At 39.2% G+C, this 26,263-nt stretch overlaps 1 protein-coding gene across 1 annotated transcript in view; it reads left to right on the forward strand.

The window, feature by feature from the left end:
- The window catches only part of RASA3 (RAS p21 protein activator 3), a 143,711-nt gene extending 118,675 nt beyond the window's left edge, over positions 1-25,036 (forward strand). Inside the window, exons 9-24 of the mRNA XM_075739171.1 lie at positions 2,015-2,119; positions 2,619-2,775; positions 3,602-3,750; positions 5,740-5,854; positions 6,734-6,808; positions 7,328-7,451; positions 8,610-8,716; positions 9,369-9,446; positions 10,383-10,460; positions 11,029-11,102; positions 14,903-15,009; positions 15,932-16,014; positions 19,485-19,696; positions 20,483-20,586; positions 22,378-22,561; positions 23,185-25,036. Coding sequence (XP_075595286.1) covers positions 2,015-2,119; positions 2,619-2,775; positions 3,602-3,750; positions 5,740-5,854; positions 6,734-6,808; positions 7,328-7,451; positions 8,610-8,716; positions 9,369-9,446; positions 10,383-10,460; positions 11,029-11,102; positions 14,903-15,009; positions 15,932-16,014; positions 19,485-19,696; positions 20,483-20,586; positions 22,378-22,561; positions 23,185-23,260 — 1,828 coding nt within the window. The 3' untranslated portion in view covers positions 23,261-25,036. The remainder of the gene's footprint in view (positions 1-2,014; positions 2,120-2,618; positions 2,776-3,601; positions 3,751-5,739; positions 5,855-6,733; positions 6,809-7,327; positions 7,452-8,609; positions 8,717-9,368; positions 9,447-10,382; positions 10,461-11,028; positions 11,103-14,902; positions 15,010-15,931; positions 16,015-19,484; positions 19,697-20,482; positions 20,587-22,377; positions 22,562-23,184) is intronic.
- Positions 25,037-26,263: the final 1,227 nt, after the last annotated feature.

Consider the following 26,263-nt stretch of genomic DNA (forward strand, 5'->3'; position numbering starts at 1 on the left):
CTTTTTCTCTCCTGAGAAAATGCCATTCCACAGGGTACAGAGGAGACTTAGTCTCTCATGATTTTTCTCTAAAGCTATGAAAGTTTCTCTTTTTGAGTGGGTGTAGGAAGTTGCAGGCAGGGCATGTCAACACTTAGGGACCAGATGTTCTGGTGAAATTCATTGTTTCTCCTCCCTCCCTCTGCTGTTTCTTTCTTTCCGAGACTACAGTCTGAGCAGTTTTAGAATAACACTTGCCATAATTTTGCCTTCTAAAAACCTCAGGAAACAGTAATCTTTTAGACTCTGAGGTCTGTGTATTACGATTTTTAAAATGCTGCTTATGCTTTGTACTCCAAGTGCAGAAAAGAATAATTTCAGACTTTGCATGCCTACATTGCTTACTGTATAGTGTGAGATCTACCTTAAGTTGTTAGTTCCTCTCCTACACATCCTTTGCATTGATTTTTTTTCTCAACACGTTGCTGTAGGGGAACACCCTTTGGCTGCATATGTTGGAAAATTTTTTTGCTAGTGGGCATCTTGAAAGAATTTGGATAAACTAGAAACCAGTAGCCTGTAAATACTTGGTAAATTGTAAGTTTGACTGTGTGTAAATAAACTTCTCAAAAGATTCCTCTCCTCCTGAAGCTGCTTTTAGCCATCTGAATTAGTTAGCAAGATAGTAACCAACCAGATATGGAGACAAGGGATGGGGAGGTTGAATTTCCAAAGAAGTTTTTTTTTTTTCCTTTTGGGGAATTCTTGCCCTGCAGAAATACTGTCAAAATATCAGAGTTTGAAGAACTTAACCCAGCAGGCATGCAATGTGAGGTGATGGTATGTCTAGGGTATGAAACTTCATGCATGAGACGCTGTTGAGAGATACAAGGCTCAGAAGATTTAGAAGTGCCATCCTCTGTACTTGCATAAGGTAGGATAAACCTTTAGCAGGACTATTCACATCCATTCTTTGACAAACCTACTGTGACTTGCTTGAGACTAGAAAGGTTGTGTAAATATGTCTGTAAGTGAATGACTTTTCACTTTATCCAAATTAAAGTTGCTCTTCCAAAAATCTTCATTATTTGAAAACCTATATTTTTTCCTATATATCTTTTTCCCCCAAAGTTTAAGGCATGTTCAGGCTGTCACTTAGCTTCAAAATTCCCAGCTGAGCTTGTTTTAAAATAAAAATGCTTCTCAGAGGAAACCTTAAAAAATATACAGAAACAGCTACCCTGGAGTTTGAAACCCTTGCTCCAAGGTGGGTATTGCAGCATTTATGTAAAATGCCAGGTTAGACACTAGTGCTTCTACTTTGAATCTCAGTGCAGTTGCTTTACATCCTAATGTTAAAGAGCATGTGAAAGGGAAGGAGGCGTCATCTAGAGATACATACCAGAAGTTCCAAAACCTGAGGACTGAGTGCCAAAAATTGTGTAGGCTTCAGTCAATACGCTGATTATGCAGAGAGGTAGAACTGTCATAAGCTTTTGAGTATTCGTACAGAACTTGTTTAGGTGCAAAAAATTTGTAAGCTTGACACAGTGAGTCTTCCCAGGAGCTAGAGCACTGGTAAGGACTGTGTAGACATTCAGCCTAACTCTGTAAAGCTGCTGCTTGGCTGCTAAATCCCAAATTAGACCAGGACTGACAGTATGGAGTCCTTAAATATCTCTACGCTTTATCCCCTGGTGTGCATTTTACTGGTATTTTTCTATTATGTGGGATAGCCAAAGAGCCCCCTGAATCTTTATCAGTGTGGATAATGGAAACAGTACAGATGAGGGAAAGGTAGTCTAGGTGATTTTTTTTCACTGATATTTCATGAAGGTGAATTGCACGGCTCTAGAAATCTAAGGTAAGGTTATCTCTTTACTGCTTGGAAACCATTGTTGTTCAGTTTCAAGACTTTCTAACTCATAGGCTTGAGGGGAAAAGCAATGACAAAATTGAAAACAAGGTTGGGATTATTTGGTTTTATTTCTTTTATTTATTATGAATCTTTTAAAATTATGTGGTTTTATTACAGAGTTGATCTTTGGAATGCCAGTAACTTGAAGTTTGGAGACGAGTTTCTAGGAGAACTGAGACTCCCTTTGAAATTTCTCCGACAGTCTAGTTCTTACGAAGCATGGTATTTGACATTTTTCTTTTGGAGAATAAGTAGAAACATATGTCTGCTCTGAAGACTTAAGAGTAATTACTGCTATGTGATAAAGTTTAAATGGATTTAATTTGTATCTTTTTTGTAAGCAAGCCAAAGTAATCTTAGAAATGTAAGAACAAGAAGTTTTGATGTTATGAGAGATTTCAGTCTGCCTCTGTATTGCATGTGGAAGTTCTAATACATTGACTTTATGATATTATTTACTGCAGTTCATCAGCAGTGCCATAGTTTTAGTCTGTGGGGTTTAAATCATATCTACATAAATCTTTATGATCAGATCTTCCCATGTTGCAGTTGGTGCAAAATAGACTGGCAAACTTAATTAAAAAGTCTGATTCAGAACTCTCAAGAATTTGATACATATATAAATATTGTGTGCATCTATACATTTTATATAAGTTCATGTATAGCCTGAGATAATCTTGAGTTTCAGCACAAACTTTCTGTCTTACTTTTTGCATATCAGGTATTTTCTGCAGCCCAGAGATAATGGTAACAAGTCATTGAAGCCTGATGACCTCGGTTCCTTAAGGTTAAATGTGGTTTACACTGAGGACCATGTTTTTTCCTCAGACTATTACAGTCCACTTAGAGACCTCCTGCTAAAATCCGCAGATGTCGAGGTAATTTGCTTGCACTCCTTGTTGTTTACCTGCAGATCATCCTCACAGGGGTCTCTCTGAATATTTGTCACTATCTTGCTGCCACCATAGTTGTGTGATTACCAGAGACTTCAGCTTCCTTTTCAGACCTGAGGGCCTTGTTAACCTCTGCATATCCCTGGTGCTTGTTTTCAGTCCTTGCAGAGAAGATCTTTATCTGCATGCAGTATGGTGGGTGAAGGCACACCCAGGACACCAGTGGTTTTAGCAGCACATTCTCCGTGGCTTTCTAATTTTACATGTGAAAATGCAAAGTAAACTTCAGTTTGATCATTTGGTTTTCCTTTACTGGAGAGAAACAGGTTTACTTGCATAATTAAAAAAACAACAAACCCAAACCAAGAACTAATCTAGAAATATCAGAGAGTTGGACACCATATGTGTGATTATGTATACTTTTAGCAGTTTAACAGTGCTTTTATTTTTTTCGGTACAAGAACTGGGTTCTGTACTTACTGTGGCTTGAAATTGAGCAGGATTACAGTTCTTCCTCTTCACTTGCTTCTCAGGCAACAGTGACATTCAGTGAAAAGACAGCTATTGAAAATGGGGAGGAAAAAAGAGACTACTATAATAGTTTTTAAATTGCTGCCCTCTTGCGATCAGAACTCACAGCCAGCAAAAGCTGGAATGTAACGCCCATCAACGTTATGTACAGGCAGGTTTGGGTAACTAGCCATTGCAACTATTGTGTGGGATTCTGCATTGAGGAGCTAATGGGAAAAGAAAGAAAGGATGCTTGTTCTGGGAAGATCTCTCAAAGTTTTTATTTCTTTCCACTGTTCAGCCTGTTTCAGCATCAGCTGCACACATTTTGGGTGAAGTTTGCAGAGAAAAACAGGAAGCAGCCATACCTCTTGTCCGGCTTTTCTTACACTATGGCAGAATTGTGCCTTTCATAAGTGCCATTGCGAATGCTGAAGTGAAGAGAACTCAGTAAGTACCAAAACCCAAATTGCTGTCAAACATACCTACTCTGCGTTGGCTGGCATTAAGATCCTCCACTCGGTTTCTAGAACTAGAACTGTGTAATTTCAAAAGAAACAGTTGGAGTTGTCCCTGTTCCTCCCAGCTGAGTGGCAGAGTTCTTTATAAACATATTCACTGCTCTGAAAATCTGCCGAGATTGATTTTAGGAGGAATTCCCATCTTGCTTTACGAAGTCTACTTGCAAGACTATTGTAAGGTCTTGAGAGCAGGGTTTTTCACTCTTGTCGGTCTTAATTTTATTTGATGATAACTGTGACATCCTACATTACCTTCAGCTGTTCGTATGAAATCATTTCAGCTTTATAGTGTGCTAATAAATCATCTAGTGGCGAGTAAAAGTGTTTGTTGAATTTTTTCAAATCAAAAAGCAAGTTTCTTCCTAGTCATGAGTATTTAAGGCAAGCTGTGTGTCTAATCTTTCCAATTAGAGGGCTGAGGAACAAAGATGGATTGGATCTAGCAGTGGATAGCAGAAAACAAAATCTTTTTTCTGGTCACTTCGTATAAGTCTCTTGTTTGACTTACTGGTGTGCTGACAGTTTAGTAGTGTAAGATCTAGTATTCACACCAGGCAGGTCCTAACGAGCATTTGTTGCCACAAGCCTCATGCCAAGTCGTGCTCTTGACTGACAGTAGAAGAGACAATTGGGAGTCAAGGAGAATGACAGATACTGACTCTAAAGTAACAGCTTCCTCAGCACAAAATAAAGTCTTTGTGTGGGTTGGCTTTTTTTGGAGTGTCTAAAAGATAGAGTGTTTTCTTCCTTTAGGTAGCTGTATTTTTTCTGTGCTGCAGGTTAGCTGAAACAGCTTGGTTGCTGCAGTATGTGGAAATTTGCTTCCTAGTCAGTCATGTTCCTGTGATAAACCAGCAAACATGGTGTTTGTTTTCAGGGCTTTCTGGCATTTGTAACAGGGAGTGAGCTTACTTTTTTATGAGACAAAATGATGAATCCATCAAAGTAATTCATCTTGTTATTCACTGCTTGTAAAAGAGTACAACTGTAGTAAGCTATAAACAACAGAAAAGACATCAGTGTGTGTACAAGAATAAGCAAATAACTTCATATCCAAGTTTGATCTGCTGTCAGTAGGCACAGGCTTTGACCGTATGGGTGTAGATGAGATCATTGATTATGTACCTATCTGCATAACGTAAATTGCTACACAAGGAATTGCAGGTACAAAACTAATAAGAAATTGCTTGCATTCTCGAAATGCAAGTAATACTAAAAAAATTAACACAATAGTGCTGCTAGGTAAATCTTAACTAATTACAGTGACTGCATGTCTAGTATGAGAAGAATTCAGTGCAAGTAGCCTTTCAGAAAAATGTAAAAGTCTGCACGACATCAACTATCCACACAGTTCTCAGGGCAGAATTGGGGTCTGCGCTGTGTTTAATAGTGTTATCACAGGACAGTGCTGTAAGCCACTTAGAAAAGATGACTGTGTCATTGGAGCTGGTGTTTTCATCTCCCTCCCAGCTTACAAGTATTCATTTTGTAGGTGAAGGTGGTAGGTCACATGTGATGTCCAGGGTTGTTGTGAGACTAAAATCACTGCCTCCTTCCCTTACTCAAATTAATGCTGTTCAGTGAAAGCGGGCGCATTTCCCCCTGTTTATATTGTAAAGCCCTTTGATTTGAACCTGCGTGTTGCTGTGTGTTTGGATGGTGCACTGAGCTGCTGCGCTAATAGGAAGAAGAAAATCTGTAGTCCCTCTGGACTTACCATGACTACTGCTTTTCTGTTATAACCTGGCAGTGCACTAAATGCTATGTGAGTGCATTTAATGGCAGGCTGGTGTCAAAGGGAGTTTTTTGCTTGTGCATTCAAACTCAGATTTCCGTAACCTTTCACCACTTCTTTTATTTTCATATATTAGTAGTTTATTACAAAGAGACTAAATTACAGAAAATTGTTCATTTCCAGAGATCCAAACACCATTTTCAGAGGAAACTCATTAACTTCCAAGTGCATTGATGAGACAATGAAACTGGCAGGGATGCATTATCTGCAAGTTACACTAAAGCCAATTATAGATGAGGTAAGAGCAGTTTAGACTGTTTGTTTGATAAAATGTCCCTGTAAAAGGCCTTCAGGGAGCAGATACTGTTTATTCCTTCATGTTTTAAGATGACTTTGTAGGAATAATGCTTAAGAGCCTGTTTCTACATTAAAATCCTATGTGTTAGTTTAGCCACAGCTGAGTCACCCAAGTCAGTTGGATTGTATTAAAGGCTATTGAAAGTTTCAATTTATTTAACTGAAGTACGTTGTTTTAGAAAATTAACATTTATTGTTTCTGAGAAATTAATAAACTAATAACTTAGATGAATAAAGAATATATGCAGCAGAAAGCTGCTGGGAAGCTATAAGTAATGCATTTCATCCAGTGGATATAAAGGAATAAAATTATTCTTAGATAACTGTGAATGTGATGCATATATTATAACAATGGTTTATTATCTATCCAGTCCAGAATGGTGGGTGTGGGTATTTTAGTGCAGTAATTGGGCAATACTTTGAGACCACAGACTTCCTTTAAATGATTTGACAGTTTCATCAGCTGTTGTTTTAATGTTTCATCAAAAAAGTCAAGTTTTAATAGAGTATAGATATACTTTCAAAGTTGACTGTTTTGGCAAGACAGGACTTTTCTTGAACAGCCTTGCTTGAGAGAGTCTTAACAAACAATTCTTCATTTCAGTTGAAGGAAAGGGTAGAACAAATTAATGCTAATTTTTTGGGGAAAAAAAAAAGGTCACAGGTAACTCACCTTTGGTGCTTTGTCAAAAGAAAAAAATCATAATTTATAATGTTGGCTTTTACCCAAAAAAACTAACAGATTATGCCTTTTACAAAACTTTTTCTACTTGAAGGTAAACTAATATATTAAGTGTTCACTATTTTTTCTTTTTTCTAGATCTGCCAGGTCCATAAACCTTGTGAAATTGATCCTGTGAAATTAAAAGATGGTGAAAACCTGGAAAATAACAGGGTATGCATTAGATTTTGAAGATACAATCTCTGTTTACACTATCAAGTTTAACTGAGGTCCTCAGACGTTTGATGTTGCAAATAATTTTGCCATTCATTAGAATATACTGGAAGCTTTCTTAACACCACAAACTGTTATAATTATTTTACAATGGCTTTACATTATGCTATAAATATGTTATCTGTAGAATGTTAATCATTTCTGCCCTGCCCTTGAGGACAAGGATAACTTAGCCTGTGGCTCTACTGTTGACGTAGAAAATGGTGCTACAAAAAGGAATGATGTGCCATACAGCCATATCACTTGATGTTTGATTTTGATAGGAATAATTTTTTTAGTCTTGTACTCAAGTATGTGCATTTACCAAAGAGAGTGTCATTAGGGTGAGATTGTTTTGCAAGTATATAATGTTGAAAGTGAGGATCTTTTAATGATGCCATTATGAATAAAACCAAGAACAGTACTGCTTTCTATAGCAAAAAATGATCCTAATTTTGTCATAACCATTGCATTTTTCAGGAAAATCTGAGGCAATATGTTGATCGCATTTTTACTGTAATTACAAAATCTGGTGTAAGCTGCCCTACAGTGATGTGTGATATTTTCTTTTCACTGAGAGAATCAGCTGCCAAACGTTTTCAAGGTGAGTTTCTATGTATTGTTTTATTTTACATCACTGATAGCTTTTAAATGTAGAGGTAGTCTAGCAGTCTGCATCGTTCATGATGTATTTAGTAATTGAACAACTGTTTATCCAAAATACCATTTGGAGTGTGTATTAATACTGGCTTTTCCTTGATCATTCATTCCGCAAAGAACATGACTTTTAATAATTGTAAGAGTTTTTCCTAAACATCTCTCCAAAGGAAAACAGCATTGAAAAAGAGCATTATGATGGTAGGTATTTATAGTTTCAAGATCTGCAAAGTATGCTTAGTTTTCAAATGTTCAGGTTTTTGTAATGGCTCGTTCTGCAGATTCCATGCAGCTGAATTATCTTCTGCTCATACATCAATCTGTATTAAAGGCCAGTCTATAAATTATTGGAGTCATTGCAAGCTCATTGCCCTGGGAGGGCCATGTGCTGCAAAGGTTTTCTGGCTGTCAAGAGAGAATTCTTTCCCCTCCATCCTAGTTGTTTTGGCTCTGTGAGAATGAGTAGACAATATAAAAATGGAATTGAGCAAAACAACTAACCCATGTATTTTCATGAAGGGAAGCAGATCCCTTCAGATTATTAGAGTAATATGGGTTCAGCTTTTAAATGGTCACTTCACAGTAGAGAAGCTCAAGCAGAAAGCCATTGATTGTGCTGTCGTGCTCTTTATTTTCTGTATAAATAAATAAATAAATTGTATTTTCTGTAATTACTAGCTGGAATAGATACATTAGGAGTCTGTACAACACTTGTGCTTGGGGCTATAACTAGGTAACTGAGAGTTGGCCTCTATGTTGAAGGGTTTCACAAACTATGCAAGTTACTCATCATACTTCAGTTGCATTGATGGAATAGCAGATGTTTGTATGAAATTTCCTGTGTGGTAGAAAAGTGAATGGTGTTCTCCTTGTAGCCTGTGTCAGGAACTCACCTCTTTTTTAAAAGGCTGTCATTGACATTTCCTTGGTTTATGGTAGCCGATCCCTGGCTCCAAATCCTCCATCATCAGTTAATCCTGTAACTCCCAAATATGTACGTTTCCAGCACATGCCTGACTTAGCTTTCTGAAGGCATTCTGATAATTTCAGAAGGTTTTTAAGGAAGGATTATTGAAATGCTGAGTAGAGGTCTTTTTCTTCATAGGTGACCTAGATGTGAGGTATACAGCTGTCAGCAGCTTTATTTTCCTGAGATTCTTTGCTCCTGCCATTCTTTCTCCAAACCTCTTTCAGCTCACACCACACCATCCAGTAAGTACTGTATCAATTTTTTCTAGCTCTGGATATGGTTCTGTCACCATAGTCTGTCTATCAAGATTCTTTCTTCAGTTCTTTTAATAGCCTTTAGGAGAAGTACCTTTGTTAGTTCAAAGATCTGCTATGTCTCTTTTGGATATGAAGCATATGTTGAATGACTGTGTACATGAGAACCTGGGAGATATGGGAGGAACAGTGAAATTTAAGGACAAACAAAGTAGATGGTCTAACCTGCTGTGGAAAAGATGGTCACTGCTTCATTTTTGCCTCATTACATTAATGCTGGATTGATTGTCAGCGATGTTGCAAATGTTTTGGATGTTAAGCAACTTATCCAAGACTTATAGTAGTTATTCTTATTGTGAGTGGGGAGGACCCAGACAGTCTGCAACACAGAAATCTCTATTTTTGTTTTGCAAGTGATTGCCTTTGGTTCTCTGAAGAGCAATACGGTAGCTATGAAGCATGATGGCTTAAGAGTCAAAAGCGTTTTAAAAAAGTAAACTTTTCCTATAGTGTTTTATTGTTTTTTTTTCTAATTTTATGTTACTTTTCTGCAAGTGAAATAGAAAGAAGAAATATAGTTTACCTTCCTCTATTCCATATTTTAAATAGCTAGTCCATATAATACTGTTCTCTTTCCTAGGATCCTCAGACTTCTCGAACTTTGACACTTATCTCTAAAACCATTCAAACACTAGGCAGCCTATCAAAATCTAAATCTGTAAGTATGCCATTTTCATTTAAAAGCTGAATTTAGGAAAGAGATTTTTTATTATTATTATTTTAATCTTTTATCATGATTGTAATTAAGCCTTTAAAATGCTTGAGTTGCACTAGGCTTATGCAACACTGGTTATGATTGCTTTGATTATAAGTCTCTCATGCTCACAGGAAAACTAAATCTGTCTTAATCTGAGCTAGATTTCAGTAAAGCAAAATTGTGTGACCAACCTAGAAGTCTATTCCAGGGCTTTTCCTTCCTTCCTTCTGGAAGAAAGATAGTGATCAGGAAAACCCATGAAGTTCTCTACTTGCCTCCAGTACATGATAGCAGCACTACAGGGTTTTACAGATTGTTTCAGCATTTTAAAGCTCAACTGGGAAGAATTGCCCAGTAAGGGGAAGGGCTATGCTTTTCTTTTCATACCAGTTCACTTTTCTACCAGTGGCGAGATTAGATCTAAATGCCCATGCTCTGGATGTTTGATTGAAATAAAACTCATGTACCTAAGGCATACCACTGCTATATCTGGTGATAATTTGGGGTCGCTGATGGTCTAGTTAGGATTCACACAGGCAGCTGTAGATGAATTGTACCTCAATTACAAATCCTTCAAGACAACAGAATTCATTCCTTCTCTCGTACTTGTTGTCAACTTCTTTTAGGACCAAGATTAAAAGTCAAAGCAGAAGTTTGAGGCTTCCGAAGAATGCATTATTAACCATTTGAAATGCGTTCTGCTACCTTTTTGGAAAAAAAAATAAAATGGTACTACTAAATGTGTGCTGTCCAACATAAAAGTAGCACTTTGCTTATTTTACCTCTGGCCGGAAAAAAAACCTTGCAGTGACTTGCCTCATGATCTACTGCTGTTAACAATAATATTTTCTGTATAAACTGTATTATGATATGCATGGCTTTCGCTTTGTATTCCAGGCCAATTTCAAGGAATCCTACATGGCTACTTTTTATGACTATTTTAATGAGCAGAAATATGCAGATGCAGTAAAAAATGTAAGTAATGCATGTGAATTTTCTGAAAATCCTGCTGTATTATTGAAGCTGATGTTCAGAATTCTAGAATATAACATATACTGTATGTAAACCAGGAAGCATGTGCTGGAAAAAGCAGACTCCTGATAACTGTGATATTCAAGAAACTTTTATCAAATTATGTACATGTCAATAGTAGAATCTCTTTGGATCTACTTCTACTTAATAGTTAGGTTGAATTAACAAGCTGCTGCTTAGAGCTTGAGACGTGTGCGTGCTTCATAGGATGCTGCCGATCTGGGATGAAAATTGCTTAGTCCAAAAGGAAGTGAAAGATACGTGTAACAAAGAAGCAGCACAAGAAGTGTCGGTCATCTGCAGTTTTTTCTGCTTAAGAGCATTTGTGCTATTTTTATTTTACAACCCAGGAAACCTCCCAAATTCCTCAAGCTTCTGTCATTACCTTCTGTTTAACTACTTTTACAATATTTTCTTGTAGCTCCGTGCTGTACAAATGTTAAAGATTTTAATTTGGGTTGGTCCTGTGCAGTCCTGTCATTTTTATCTATGCTTTTTGTTCCCCTTTTAGTTTCTAGATTTAATTTCATCTTCGGGAAGGAGAGATCACAAGAGCATCGAGCAACCTATATTGCTTAAAGAAGGGTAAGCATGCATGTGCAACAAACCCCTCTGCTTGCGTGCTTACTACCGTTCTAAGGCAGCTATTTTTTTTTCCGCCACTCCTATTCCATCCATGTGTTCAGAGAAGAATGTAGGAAGATTCTTGTGTTGCTATTTCTACTCTCTGTGGCTGCTATAGCTGATTTTAACATCTTTTCATTTGATTTAAATGTCTTAATTTGAGTATGTTCTGAAATAATTGGAGAAAAAAGAAGCCTGTAGAACTTAATTAGCACAGCTAAGCAAAATAAACTTATATCAGCATTGCATTAAAATCAAATTGATTTTTTTTTTCTGAACTCAAGTGAACAAAAGCTGTAAAATTCCACTGTGAAGGCAGATACTGAATATCTTCGTGAGGGCAAAGCCTGCAAATGGAATTTGCTTTTGTTGCTGTGTAAGATCCATATGCTAATCATTATCATTGCCATTTCAAGGAAAATTTGTGATGCACTTGGAACAGTTTCTAGTTTTACTACCTTTCCTTTTTTTGGAAGTGTGTTCCATATGCTGTATTAGTTTTAGATACTAATTGTTGACATTTTTTGTGTTACAAAACCGAGTTGTTAAGATCATCTAAGTGCACTGTGGAAACAGCTTCTTTGAGCTGGGAGGAAGAAAGTAAAAAAAATGGAAATTCTTCCTGTCAGAGCTCAGTAAGCTGAACTGCTGCTTGAAAGTAAGCTTTCATGGTAGCTTGCAGTCATGCAAAAATTAGGGTTTCGGTCAAAACATGACTACCCTTTCCAGTTAACCTCTGCAGTTCACTTCATGTCTCTGATGAGCATCTGTCCCTAGAAGCAAGTTTGTCTATTTTAATTCTGTACACTTATCATTTTTTTACTTTTGAAAATAAATGTATGGTTTGCAACATTTTCCCTCTAACTCTAAAACATTATTTTTTCTGCCTCTGTCTTTCTTTTGCTCCTGTCTGATTTTTTTCTGTCTTTTCTTGCTCGGCCTGTGGCTGCTGTTGTAAGGACTCTTAAACTAACAGTAAAGAAAGTTGATGGTAATAGTTCATGCAGGTAAGATGGTAGGGGCAGTCGGTGCTTTGCTGTAGCTACCGGCTGACAGCATGTCCTTCCTTCGCAGCAATAGACTTGTCCGACTTAACGTCGGGGAGGAAGTACTCTGTTTAACAATCCTGAAATGCCTGTGTAAACCCAGCAGAGAGCATTTTGTTATCTATTTCTTGATGTTGACCAACTCCTTTTTTTTTTTGTTTCTTTTTTTTTCCTTCCTTAAAACAAAAACCTGCTGTAAATAGAGAATAAAGGAGTTTTATCTGTAGGGAGAGGCTCCAAGAAACACTGAGATTTGCCTCAGATTCACTGAGATTCAGTGTGTAGATCCCAGTGAACTCACTGGAAGTGATTAAGAAGTGGCCATACATTTTCTGGGCACTTCTTAAGTAGCATTCACATAAATTGTTCTGGAGGTTAAGGAGTTGCCTTCAGCTGTCTATTTTTCCTGACGTTTTGAATTATTGCCATGCTATATCATGGGGAGTGGGTGGGAATTTTCACAGCCTTTGATTTGATTCTTCTCCAGATTGATTGGCTGGTTAGTGGGGTTTCTGTTTGCCTTTGCAATGTTTTTGTTTGCTTTTGGTTATTTAATCTATCTTTGCTTCTATTAAGAGTATCTAGATGGAAAGCTATAGCGTATGTACTTTTGAATGAACGTACAGTACCAAAGATTAGTCACTGGCACTTGGGTTTGCTGGCATTGATCATGCCATCGCTGTTTAACAGCTGTCTGCCTAGTTCTTTCCAAAAGGAAGAGAATTAAAAGGAGAACTAGTCCTGCCGTTCCTGTAGGTGAAAGGGGCATGCTGACGCTTCCAAGCAAGGCTAAGGCAAATCCAAACTCAGGTCTACCATAAACATGAGTAGAAACAGTATCTCCAGCCACCCAGCACTGGAATGGGTTTCATCTTAGACTTTTTTTCCCTTTGTGCTTCCTACTACTTGCTCCAACTTCTCACACATTCTGCAAATGTTAGAAACAAAGAAATCCTTTAAATTGACCTTATAACTTCTGTGTCTTTCAGTGGTTGTCACCTATCTGTGGGACACATAAGATCATTCTTCTCTTGGCTATGTCAGCTATGAAGTCACGTTTAGTCAGAAGTGTGCTCTTAGCTCTGCAGTATGGAGTTTGCATTTTTCAAAGGGGGAGGCACTGTAGGAGTTTGCAGTTTTAAGTCACCTTTTAAGTGTTGGCATGAGAAGGAAGAGAAACTAACTTGAAGAGCATATTGTCCCGCCCGAGGATATCTGCTCTTCCCTTGAAATTTGCCTTAACCTTGAAATATGAAGACTACCACCAGTGGGCCTGGTGATGACCTGAATCACCTGGTTTTATTAAATATTTCTCAAGTAATCCAAGAATAAGGACTAAGACAGTAACTGTCTGACCATTTAAGAATGAGAGGTGTGTAACTATAGTTTAAAAGAAATCAGTTGCTGTATACGGGCCTTTGCAGCTTTTGCCCACACAACTTGGAATGGGTGGCAGGCACCATCCCAGCTGGTTACAAAACAGTAACAGTCTGAAGGAACTTGGGTTTCTGTTTGAGCTTCAAACAAACCTCTGGTTCAGTTGGATGCAATGTAGTTGTTTCTGACTGAAGATGCCAGAGGCAAGAAACAGTATCAGCTGTTCTAAGTATTTTAGCTCTGCTATTGAAAATCTTCAACCAAATCATTTGCTGTTCTCTCTGTGTGCTCTTTGTGCTGTATAGTGCCTTCCTACTTGATAAAAACTACTCTGTAGTAAGTAGTTTTTACTGGCTCCATTATATGATTCTGTATTGGGCACAATAGTTAATGGAATGTGTAGAGTAGCTGTTATCAACTCTCTACTGCGTATGCATACACATTTTTTTCCACCCAAAGTGATGCTGAGCAGTATGAAGTCACTAGGCTTTCCAAAGTCACCTTGAGGCTTTTGGATTGATTTAGTGATTAGGAAGGTGGCGGATGCATCACAGTTTCTTGTAAGCTAATTCAAGTTTGAAATTAATTAAAACTGACAACTCACTAAATTAATATCCCTCCTCTACCAAAAAAGGGGGGGGATAGGGGGTTCTAGCTTTCAGCTGTCAGATTGCTTTGTATGTTATTGAAAATGCATTTCCAACTGCAGCATCAATGCGCAATTGCAAATGGAACTGTGGAACGTCCTGGTTTTGCTTCTAGAGCTTGAGAGTGACTAAAGCATGCAAGGGTACAGTCCCTGTGCTCCAGAGGCCTTACACCTGCCTTTTAATTATTAAACATACTCTAAAACTTTTGAGCTTTCTCACAGCTTTAAAAAAATTACAGAGTTAACCAGTCAAGCTTAGCAGAGGAGTACTAACCATGTTCTGCACTTTTTCTGCTGTAGCAGGAAACCATTTAGCTGGATTTGTAACTAAGGAAAGGGCACAAGCTGCAGTTCAGCTAACTAACTAGAGCCCCTACGTAGACTCCAAGTGAAGCTACGTGTCTTGACCCTTACCTAGCTCTGGAAAAAGTACAGGCTTAACTAACAGATGCACTAAACCTATCCAAATGTGACTTTCTTTTCCTTGTCGTGACAAAACCTCAGTAATTAGAAAACGCTGTGTGTCCCCTCCTAAAGCTTTGCAAGTGCAATCATGTATGTGTGTGTATATATATGTATATATTTGTAAATCTATATACATAAATACATATTTTATATGTATGCATATATCTGTATGCATGTATATATAAAATCTGGTGTATTGTAACAACTGTTGTCCTGTTTACTAGGTTCATGATCAAGAGAGCACAAGGAAGAAAACGATTTGGTATGAAAAACTTCAAGAAGAGATGGTTTCGCTTGACAAACCATGAGTTTACCTATCAGAAAAGCAAAGGTAACAGAGGTTTGCCAGTCTTTTTTTGACACATTAAAGCAAAGATTAAACATAAGGATTGTGTAAGAACAGAAGATTGAGATCTAGATCTGTAACTGTATCAGCCTGTATGTTCTTGCCCTTTTTTTAGTCTGTCTGTACTGATTGTTAGAGAAGCTTCTTAGATCGCACAGTACCCTATATATTAGCATAATATTTGGTAATATTTGTCTAATTGTAGCTTTCACAGTTACATAGTAGATTGTCCAAGGAAACAAAACTCAGGATACAATTACCTTACACTGGGATTTGGGTTTGTATTGAACATTCTCAGATACATCTCAGCTTGATCTTATAAATTCTGTCACACTGGCACAACTGGCTGCAATAGACAGGGTTTTGCCTGCAAGCTTTGAACTTGCAAAAATGTGTTCACTTAATGTTGCTTAATATCAAAGATTTTGCTTTTCGCAAATTGTTCCTGTCTGTTCAGTAGTACACAACAAATACTGCTTCCTTCCCTCATATAAATACATAGGGATTGAGAAAGATAAGGAAACATATTTGGATCATTCCAGTCATCATTTCACACTCAACTTTGAGGTCTTACGTCACTGCCATCAACCTAGTTCAGTTGAGCTGACAGGAATGATTTCTTTCATTGTCACCTTCTCAGGAAATATACCACGTCCTGCTGCAGCAGTCAGCCTCTAAGAGGTTTGCTAGCATAATGTAGTGCAGCTGAAAACAGAAATGAACTTAAGATAATACTTAAGGACCATGCTAGTAAATCCCTGCTGAGTGAAAGATTTTTTTTTTTTCCCTTGTGCGGTCAAAATGATTTTCAAAGGAACTGAATCAGCTGTTAGAATAAGGACAGAGGGTGAAGTTGAATTGTGGTTAAGTTGCTCAGTATCTCTGTGTGCGTGCATGTGTTCTGCAGGTGATCACCCTCTGTGTAGCATTCCAATTGAAAACATTCTGGCAGTGGAAAGACTGGAGGAAGAATCCTTTAAGATGAAAAATGTAAGTAGGCCATCTTCATTAATTTGCTTGTTAGGCTGGTCTAGATCACCAGCCTAATCGCCTTTTTCCCTTTTGTAACCTGGATTGGGTTTCTATTGAAAGATGTACAACCACAGCTGCTGGTTCTGTATATAGTAGCAGGAGTTTCCAAAAGTACAGCTCATTCAGATTCTTAACAGCCCAGTCAGCAGTCCTTGGGTTTCGTGATCTGCAGCACACTCAGTACTGACCACTGCTGATCAGCTGTCTGGGCTCCGTAATGTCACACACAGGTAAGATAATCGAGTCCCTGCCCTTTCTGCCAGACCTCTCTGTTGGGAAGGAACTGGCTGCTTATAATTGTGAAGGATCACGCCTTCTTTCAGGATTTCTTTATCGGTTAACAAAAGTGCATATATATTTGGGTTAGGTCATGTGCCAAAACAACATCTGTGCTGTGCCAGTAGGGTTTAGCATTTTGATAGCCACAGTAGGGAATAAAATACAGCTGTATTTCTCACGTGTGGAACACCACTGCCAATTTCTGTATGCGAGACATAACCATCTATTGTGTAAGAGCAGTTCTTAGACATGATCAGTTTAGGTGATAGTGGGAGCCTTTTTCATACTCTTCTGCCTGTAAAGCTGATTACAGTCCTTAAAAAGTTTTGTTTAAAAATAAACAAAAAAGCAGCTCGGTGTTTTCCAGTTCTGAACATGCATCTACTACAGACTTCTTTATACACATAAATGGTTGTGGCTGCTTGTTTTTCTGTCTTGAAGTCCTTCCTGACATCTAGACTGCTTGTGGACACCACGCAGGGCAGTGCTTAAAACCTGCCCTAGATACTAGGTTTCTCAAACAGCACTTTGTTAAAGTGAAACGCAATGCTTGACTCCTCAGTATTTTCCCTGTTTCAGGTATTATTTTGGTAGCGTATCTCTCTCTCTTAAAAGATGGAGTAAGTTCACTTGCTTCTAGAGCACATCTTCATTGTAAAGTAGCTGGCTCTGGTATTTATAACTCATGTTAATTACACAGGCAAAAGGAACCAAACTGCAAAATAATTCTCGAGCTATCAGAAGGCAGCTGTAACATGTGATGAACTGTTGCCAGCTGTACTCCACAAAATGACTTGATTGAACTAAAAGTAGCCACACAGTTGAGATTAAAACTTACTGTGTGTGGAGAGGAGCTGAGCTACGATTCTGATCAACTCTTCAGTGACAGCAGTCTTTAACTTATGCTGAGTCTGCTGGGATAGAATACATCCAAAATATTGTAAAGATTTATTATAGGAAAAAAATATCCCTTTGTTGTTAACATCAGAAACTGAGGGCTATTTTGGTTGCTTCAATTCAGTATTACCTAGGAAATGAAGGTGACTACATCCATTCTGGAAACAAAAGTTCAGAGTTTTTCATAAGCAGTAGAAAATACCATTATCACCTTCCTATGCTAATATATTCCCATTTATCTTGCCCTCCATAAATAGAGTACTGCAGAATTCTCAAAACACCACAGCAGATGTATTTGCGATGGATATTCCATCATGGGCGCTAAGTGTGATTAAAGATCCACATTTTCTGTAAATAGTCTCTATGTATCTGTGCTCTGAATTGCACCAAGTGTGTCTTCCTCAAGCCTGATAAATCTGCCTCTCTGGCAGTAAGGCCAGTAGTCTTCATCTTCCTTAAGCACAGTTTGGGGGCTGTGGGGGTGGCTTTAAGTACTGTTAAGGTCTTCTGTGTTGTTAGAGAAGCAACTGGTGGTTTTGGTAGTGTAAAAGTCTTGCAACCACTTGAAATTCTTGGCTTAGCTGGGGGCTTCTCAGTAACAGTTGCCATATGTTAGTTCACTTAGGTTGGTATCCCCTTACACAAAGCCATACTCCTTAAATCTGTTCCTTTGTTGTAATGCAAAAGGCTCCATTTACCCCAGCAGGACATTAAAATTCTTTTCCCTGTAGTTCTGTGTTAAAGGAGGATTGAGCTGCAAGCTCCTGTCTTCCTCATTCCTTCCTTCTCTATTCCCCAAATTCAAATTGCCAGTTATGTCCTGAAAAGTTTTATTAAAAGGACTCTCTCTTTGGTGTGTATTTTGGCAGCACTGGACCAATCACACTAGCAGCTCCTGCACTGCTCTTGAGCGTTGCACCTTTCTAATTATTGTCTGACATCTATAAGGATACTAAACCCAAGGAAATGGCTGTTAAGCTTTCCCTTTCCTGTTAGAAGAGATGTCGTAATTAAAAAACCTGTTCGTTCACAAATTAGCAAGCCTATTTGCAAGCTACTTTGAGGGATGTGCACCCAAAAGTGTCACAAGGGAAGAAGAGACTGCACCTGGTGCCGGTCTGCAACATTGTCCTGACCAGCTAGGTGCAGAATTCCGGCCAATGTTTTGGGTCTTTGTAATAGACAAAAGTTAATTTCAGGTTTTGTGGATGGTGGGGGTTGGTGGGTTTTTTGTTTGGGGGATTTTTTGTGCCTCTTTGTTTTTCTTTTTAAAGTAGCACAGAGAAACCAGCTGTTTGGAAAATATTATTCCACATGAGATGGGCAGTGTAATGTCTAATGATTTAAATAATTGAATGAAGAAGTAGAGGGGGGGAAGGATACTTTAGGAATACCTGAGAGAGAGAAAGGAAAATCCATTAAAATTAAGTATTTCAGAAGCTAGAGGAAACCAAGATGGTTGACATTTGCCTTTCCAAAATTTGCAGTTACGATCACTAACTTGAACTTAGCTATTTTCGGTGCATGATCAGTGTAATCAAGTAATAAGGCTGTGCATCAGAAACTTGCTTCTTCAAGAGGAGGAAAATAAGTGTGGTTGTGTCATTTTTGGTTGCAAGCTGTTTTGAACAGGCAGGAGAGCTCTAGTTTAGATTTTCAGTGGCCAAGCCATAATACAGAATTAATGTGTAATTATTTGAACCACCCGATTGCGATTAAAGAGAAACTGTATTGCTGTGATTTGCTTATAGCAGCTGTAGTTGGGTGCCGAAGCATGGAAGTTATTAAAAGGAAAGAATCATGCTGAAAGAGGTGTTAAAAAGACTAGAGATATGGTAGTATTAAAGCAAAGCTGTCACTAAGGCTGGATCCAAACTCCCGTTTTTCTCTTTTCTGCCCCCTGCTGACTAGCATTTCCTTTCAGCCCTGCGTTGGGTCCCTCTGACAGCCTTCCAAAACCTGGAGCTGCAACATTACTAAAATTGCATCCCTGAGGCTGACAACTAATCTTGTTGATATTAGCTGTTTGTAAATCATGCCCTACAGAACAGTATCTTACTCCTTGTACCAGGTGAAAGGTCTTGTTGTTTTAAGCGCACATTTGCAGCTTGGTTTTGTGTTGAAATGTGTTTACTGGTGCATTCTTTCAGTATGCTGTGTTTTTCTTTTAATAAATAACCAGTCTGAGCCCAGTGTTAGGTTCACCAGCTGATTCTAGTGGTTTATTCTGTGGCTTATTTCCTTATTTGCAGATGTTCCAGGTGATCCAGCCTGAAAGAAGAGTTCTGTATATCCAAGCAAATAATTGTGTGGAGGCCAAGGACTGGATTGATATCCTCACCAAAGTTAGCCAATGCAACAAGAAGCGCCTCACGGTCTACCATCCCTCTGCCTATCTTAACGGCCACTGGCTTTGCTGTAAAGCTACTGCGGATAATACTCCTGGGTGCACACCCTGCACAGGGTAAGGATTGGTAACGTGCCATTGCTCTAGGTATTGTCAGGGGTACGTGCATCTCTGCAGCCTGACTTGCAGGTACGAAGTTACCAAGAAGATCTGCTAGGTACGCAGGCATCGTGGTGTTTTCGAAGGCCATCTTTATTGTTATTTTTGATACTGTCGGTATCTGCGTACCTTGGTCAAAATGTTCAAATTTTTAGAGTTCCAGACATCGATAGGAATTGACTGCTGGATAAGATACTTTGGGTTTGATCATGTCATTAGTAAAAATGTCAGAAATCCCTTCAATACCCTGTTTGTAAATTCCTGAAACAGACATTCATCTGCTTCTAGATTTAATTCTAAACTAATCTTTTCATAAGGGGCCCACTCATGGTCTCTGTTAAATGAAGAGATACTGTCTGGTTTGTAGGAAACTATTTGCATCTAAAATGGGTGAAGCAACAAGTCTGTAGTGGTAGTCAGTCTCAGAATACGAGACCTGGATGGTTGGGAGTTCAGTGCTTTGGCTCCTCCATCTGGTTATAGCAGATTAATTCACCCGAGTGTCTGGATACTGATACAGTCCTCTCTTTCAAGTCAGAGTGAAAGCATGCAGGATAAATCTAGGCATAAAGAAGTTTGAACTTGTCTGTCTTTTCTTCTGGGAAAAATAGGAAGTTTTGAGCTCCATTATACACAATCTGTTGGCTTTCACAAGTACTTTTACTTTCATCATTGTTAAGTGCTTTTTGTGCCATAATATACTGTTTAGCATATAACTTCTGCCTCTCTCCTGATACCTTGCAGAGGCCTGCCAGCAAATATACAACTGGACATAGATGGCGATAGAGAAACCGAGCGTATCTACTCTCTTTTCAACTTATATATGCCAAAATTGGAGAAAATGCAAGGTGAGGATGAAAGATCATTGCATCTCCAATCCACTTAGCAAGTGAGAAATTGTATGTTCTATCTAGACCAGCCATGCAAATCACATCCTAGAACACTGGCCATTATTTAACTTGTTTCCCCTTCTGCTGTCTTGAGGCAATTGTGTGAATTATTTTTGGTGCAGCGTGCAGTCTCATGGTCTGTACAAAGTTCTTTGCATAATAAACAGTTGTTTTAAATACAGTCTTAACCACAGCATCCTAAAATAGCGTAAGCACAGAGCATTGTTTGGATGCTCCGAATTGACAAATCAGAGTGTGCGCTAAACCAGAAGTTTACTGATCCTGAAAAGAAGCACCAGCAAAGTTGAGGTTTCAGTGGAACATGGTTTTGTGTTACCAGAAGTCATGTGCACATTCCCTGATTCAGATCCCAAGAACAGGCCGGATACAAATGGTTTCTTTAGGAAGGCTCTTTCGGAATTTTCAGTGCAAGATAACCTGTGGATGTCTGTGAAGGCTGGAAAGTGAAGTTTGGGCTAGGAAACCCTCAGGAGCTGAGGGGAGCAGAGATGTGCCATGAAGGATAAAAGAAAGAAGAGACAGCAGAGGAAGTTAGTACTGGTAGGCATGCCAAGAAAAGTATCCGGTGTACACGGTGCCAGACTTGAAATCCCAATTTAGCACAGGGAGTGGCAGGGAAGCCTTCACTGTGGCACTGATCTTTAAATAGCACTTTATTTTATAATACAAGATAAGCCAGTGGTGTCAAACACACAGATTGGAAAGCACTTTAATCCATTCCTGGCCGCCATGCAATTGCAAACTTAAGATCCCCACCACTTCCGAGCTGTCCGAGCTGTCTGAACCAATGCCCAGCTTTCCTCTGTTCCGAATCCTCACTGCCAGAGCCAGCATCGAGTTTCGGTGTCGGGGGAAAGGACGCAGGTCTGGCGCAGACAGTGCAGCAAGGAGAAGGTAACTCGAAAGCTGAAGCTGAGACAGCAGTAAAGCTAGAAAGCTAGGGAAAAATAGAGACAAAATAAAATATTCTCTTTCCCCTTCTAATACACTTGGCTGCAATGCAGAAATAGATCACATGATGAATGTGTTGCAAATGTCCGTGTGTAATCAGTGTCCTGATCTCTTAGCCAGGAAGGCTCCCTGGTAGGATAAGAAGGTAGTATGACTTGCCGCTTCTTAGGACAGGCAGGCAGACAGTAGTCATGGCATATTCTGTTTATGCTTGTTGTATGAATCTTTTAGAGGTAATGTGGTAAAACATCTTCCATGAGCACTTGAAGCTGTAATTGTTTTTAATTCAGTCTGTTGTGCAGTGCGGTACTTGCTGCTTAGCTGCTGCTTAGGGATGGAACCTGTCCTTCTGAGAAGTCAATACTTGACCAGGTGCAGACCAACCCTGCAGCACAGTACCGGAGTTAGGTCTGTGCCAGAGTTCCCAGAGTGTTTGCATGGGGTACTCCTGGTGGTAACCGAGAGGAAAGCATTGCCTGTGCAGCAAAGGACAGCTTCGCACCAAGCCAGGAGCAGCTGCCAGGCTTGCTGCCCTCTCCTTAGTAGACGAGGAGGAGGGAACAGGCATGGGCCAACCCCTGTGGCTACCAACAGCCCAGCAAAAGGACGAGGAACTGCTCCTTCTGCTGTTGCTGTCAGCCACAGTTCTGCGGTGGTCATACAGAAGCAAACCAGCGAACTGTAGGAATCTTGGACTAAGTATTTTTAGCCTGCATGTCTTGCTTTTTTCCCCTGCCTCTCTGATACCTTTTTTTTTTTTTTTTTTTTTTCCCCCAGAGGCCTGTGGCAGCAAATCTGTGTATGATGGACCTGAAGAGGAAGAATATTCTACATTCATCATTGATGACCCTAAGGAGACATATAAAACACTAAAGCTGATTATTGAAGGTGTTGGAACTTTAGAGCAGGAGCATGCTCAATATAAGAGGGATAAATTTAAGAAGACAAAATATGGAAGCCAGTAAGTGTAATGGGTTGTCCAAACAGGGGAACAGTCCTGGGAAATGGCATTTCCCTTCCTTATGTTCTGACCTTCACCGTATTTGTGTTCAGAAAAGATCCTGCAAATACATACAAAGTAAGATTGTCAGTTAGGATTTCTATCACAGTATTTTAAAGGACTGTAAGGAGTATTTAAATGCTTATTTTTTTAATGCAGTTTCATTCTTAAAAGTTAGTGTGGGGTTTTAGGAGTGGGGTTTTGGGGTTTTTTTGTAAAAATTTTTTTATTTTGAACCTTTGCTTGTGGAATGAGTGGTAAATACCAGAAGATACATGTATTTACTGACGTCTTTTGGAGTGTTGGTGTAAAAACGGGAAGAGTGACTGATACAGCCACATGACTGTATTTTGTGTACATGTAAATAAAGGAGCATTCTGCACAAGGCTGACAAAAGAGAGGATCAATACAATCAGTTAGCTTTGCCAGTTCAAGTAAGATGCAGTATTATCATTACAATTAGAATTTTGAAAATCAAACTTGGGGAAAAGGTTTTGTCTGTTCACGTTCCATTCTGACATCTTGATGTCCTGACAGAAAATTCTATGTGTAGTACTTTTTCCTTTTTTTTTCTTTTCTTTTAGAGAACATCCCATCGGTGACAAGAGCTTCCAGACATACATCAGGCAGCAGTCAGAGATCTCAGCACATTCTATATGAAGTGCAAAGGAAATCACAGGACAGTGCTGAAGGGTCAATCAGTGAAGCTAAATAGCAAAACAAAAGGGAAGCCACACATGTAGCAAAATGTATGGATAAGTGTCAAGCTTACAAACTTTGAGACTTGGTAAATGTATTCTCTTTTCAACAAACTTATAATAGTTGCTATGCACTTTATTCATCTGGTTATTGACAGATGATAAAACTCTGCCTTCTAGGCAGTTGTTGTCGTGTATTTTTAAATCTGCTTCGGTTTCTTGGAATCTAGTGATCAGTTCAATGATCAAGGTGTGTGGACTTCATCTTGACAACTCCCATGCAATTCCTTATGTTTCAGAAACCAAGCATGCTGCTAATAAGCAGCATTTTCTAGAATGGTGGTTTGTTACTGTTTTTTGTTCCTGTTTAATGTATATTATGCCACACCCCTGCGTGCTCTCTTAGGAAAAGCTTAGTAACACTTTAATTCTAATGCCTGCGTTTAGAAAAGAGGCAGAGAAAAAACCCTCTGGTGTAATCTTTTGCGTTGTAGCTTGTATTCTGAGCAGGCCAAGGAGCAGGCCTTTTGTTTTTACAGCAGCATAATTTTTGCTAAATGTGCACAGTTTTTAATAGAAATTCCGATCTGAATGGTACTCTTGATATTTTTGAGATACAGAGTCATTTCTCCAGAGACATTCAGCAGACTTTGTTTTCGAAGATGCAATCTCAGCGGTATAATAAAACTGACTCAGAAATGTGAGTAAGAAAGAAATGAACTTATGTCAAAGCTACATGTCTCTTTTATGCAGTCCAGTGAATGGTAATCTTTGAAACTCTGCCAGCTGAAAGGCAAGGTAAGCTGATTTTTATGACCTTTTACCACCACAGCGAGAAGGATGGATAGAACACGAGTCTGGCAGCTGACACACACAGACTCCCAGGCACAAAAGCTGTCACGATGCGTTTTCTCTGAAAGAATGTTCAAGCACTGGAGTCCATGCTATCCTAGTACCACTTGTTTTTCTGGAAAATAGATTTCTACTTTTCCAAGAATGTTTTTAAATACTTTTCTAAAGAGACTTGTTAAAGGCTATTTAGTATATTAACATGCATAATGGTAACTTGTTAATATTCTGAGTGCAGTGAAAATGGAATGAGCTGTGTATCTCACTAATACCAACAAAAGTCATTAAGGAGGGGAATAAAGATCTGCTAAATATGATATATATTTATGTATGCTGTTTAGTTGTACACCGTAACTTTCCTCTGTGTTAGGGTCTGATTTACAAACATCTAGCTTTGATGGCACAGAAGCCTGCATGATGGACTTTAAGCTTCTGTGGGGTAGAAGCTAACGTTGGTTTTCAGCTGAATTGGAACAGAAAGCATTGAACTATCAATCAGTTTAATGTGAAGAAACCTGTATTTTTGCTTAAAGTGTTACAGAGTTAACTGTGTCCTCATTGCATCTGACATGATTTAAGATCGCTGAAGTACTTTGAATGCCTCTGTTTGTTAGTGATGCTCTTAGGAATGAGGTTTTCTTTTTGTTTGAGTGTATAGTAGACCACCTCCTAGTAGATGATAAATGATCTTTAATTCATCTTCACCCAGCAGACTGGGGAAAAGGAAGTAATGCAGCATTGCAGAGATGCATTTTGGACTCCAAGCTTTTAGCTGCCATGAACTGCATTTTTTAACATGCATTTGTAACTTAATATTGTTTATAAAATACTAATGACCTGTAGTGTGTGTTCTAATTGCCAATTAAAAGATATGTTTTATTTCTGAAAACCGTGTGCGCATTTGGAGTCTGTTTAGATTCACTGTGCCCACTGAGGTGCCTGTTGCCTGTCGCTGTTCAGAGTTGGACCATGGATGGAGATCCTTGTGAGTGTAAATCAATCTCTGTTGGGGCTGCCGAGCCCTATCCTCGCTCCTCCTCCCATCCCCACCCCTTTTCTTGGGTCAGCGTTGCACACGTGGGACCCTGCAGTGAGCCAGACTGGGCACCTGAGCCAGCCATGAACTACTCTAGCAAAGAAAGCGGTTATCTCTCAGCTAGATTTGTGTTATTACACAGCTGTTGCTGCTGCGAGGGAGGGCTGAGACTGCGTTGAAAGGACAGGAGGAAAGAGTTGAGAGCACAGCACCCCACATGCATATTGGCTCGTGGACCTGTGGAACCACCACCCTTCTGAATAGGACTTGTCCTCTGGCAAAACCTGGGGCATGCTAAGCTTTGTGCGAGTCAGTCTTCTGGAGCTTACCAGTCCTCTCTGGATGCTCATGTGGATAAAGCTTTGGCTCCGAGATGTCACGTGCCAAGCTGCACTCGCTAGTTCTGTGGGGAGCGCTTGCAGGAAGGCTTGGCAACAGCCCCTCCAGGGTAGAAAGCTGTTGACCGGCTAATTCAGTGTGTGCTAGTCTAGCTCGTGTTCATGGTGACTCCCACTGCTGTATTGGGCGTCTCTGTCGTCACAACACCGGCGTGCATTTCTGAGAAACTTCTGGATAAAAGCTTCTGCAGGCATACTCTATAGCTGAGTGACAGTAGTGGTTTAACAGGTAGACCACATCCAGGAAAGAAAACCAAACTGATGTGGAAGACACATCACCGATGTCTTCGTGATGGTGTACTTGACCACAATTACACAAGTGTGTGTTTTTGCGGAGGAACTGTAAACTTTGCTTTAAAAGCAAACAAGGTTTTAAGTAAGATGAGATAGTAAACTGACGCAGGATTTGTAAGAAATGAGCAGAGTTAAATGCAAAATTACTGTAACACCATTCCCAGGTCTGTCTTTTTTCCACTCAATCTTATCCAGAGTATATAAACATTTTGTTTTCCTGCTAACATGTCTTAGCTTAAGTCAATAGGAAGTCTTTGAAAGCCGCTTTTCTTACGGCATAACTTAATTAACAGGGTTGGTGAGGGGGTTGTTAAAACTGGGCTTCCAGTTCTTGCTTAGCCTCTGTCTCCTGTCTGTCTGCAGCATGTGTTTCGTATGTTGTCTTCAG

This window comes from Balearica regulorum, chromosome 1, assembly GCF_011004875.1.
Source record: "Balearica regulorum gibbericeps isolate bBalReg1 chromosome 1, bBalReg1.pri, whole genome shotgun sequence".
In the NCBI taxonomy this organism is placed as follows: domain Eukaryota; kingdom Metazoa; phylum Chordata; class Aves; order Gruiformes; family Gruidae; genus Balearica; species Balearica regulorum.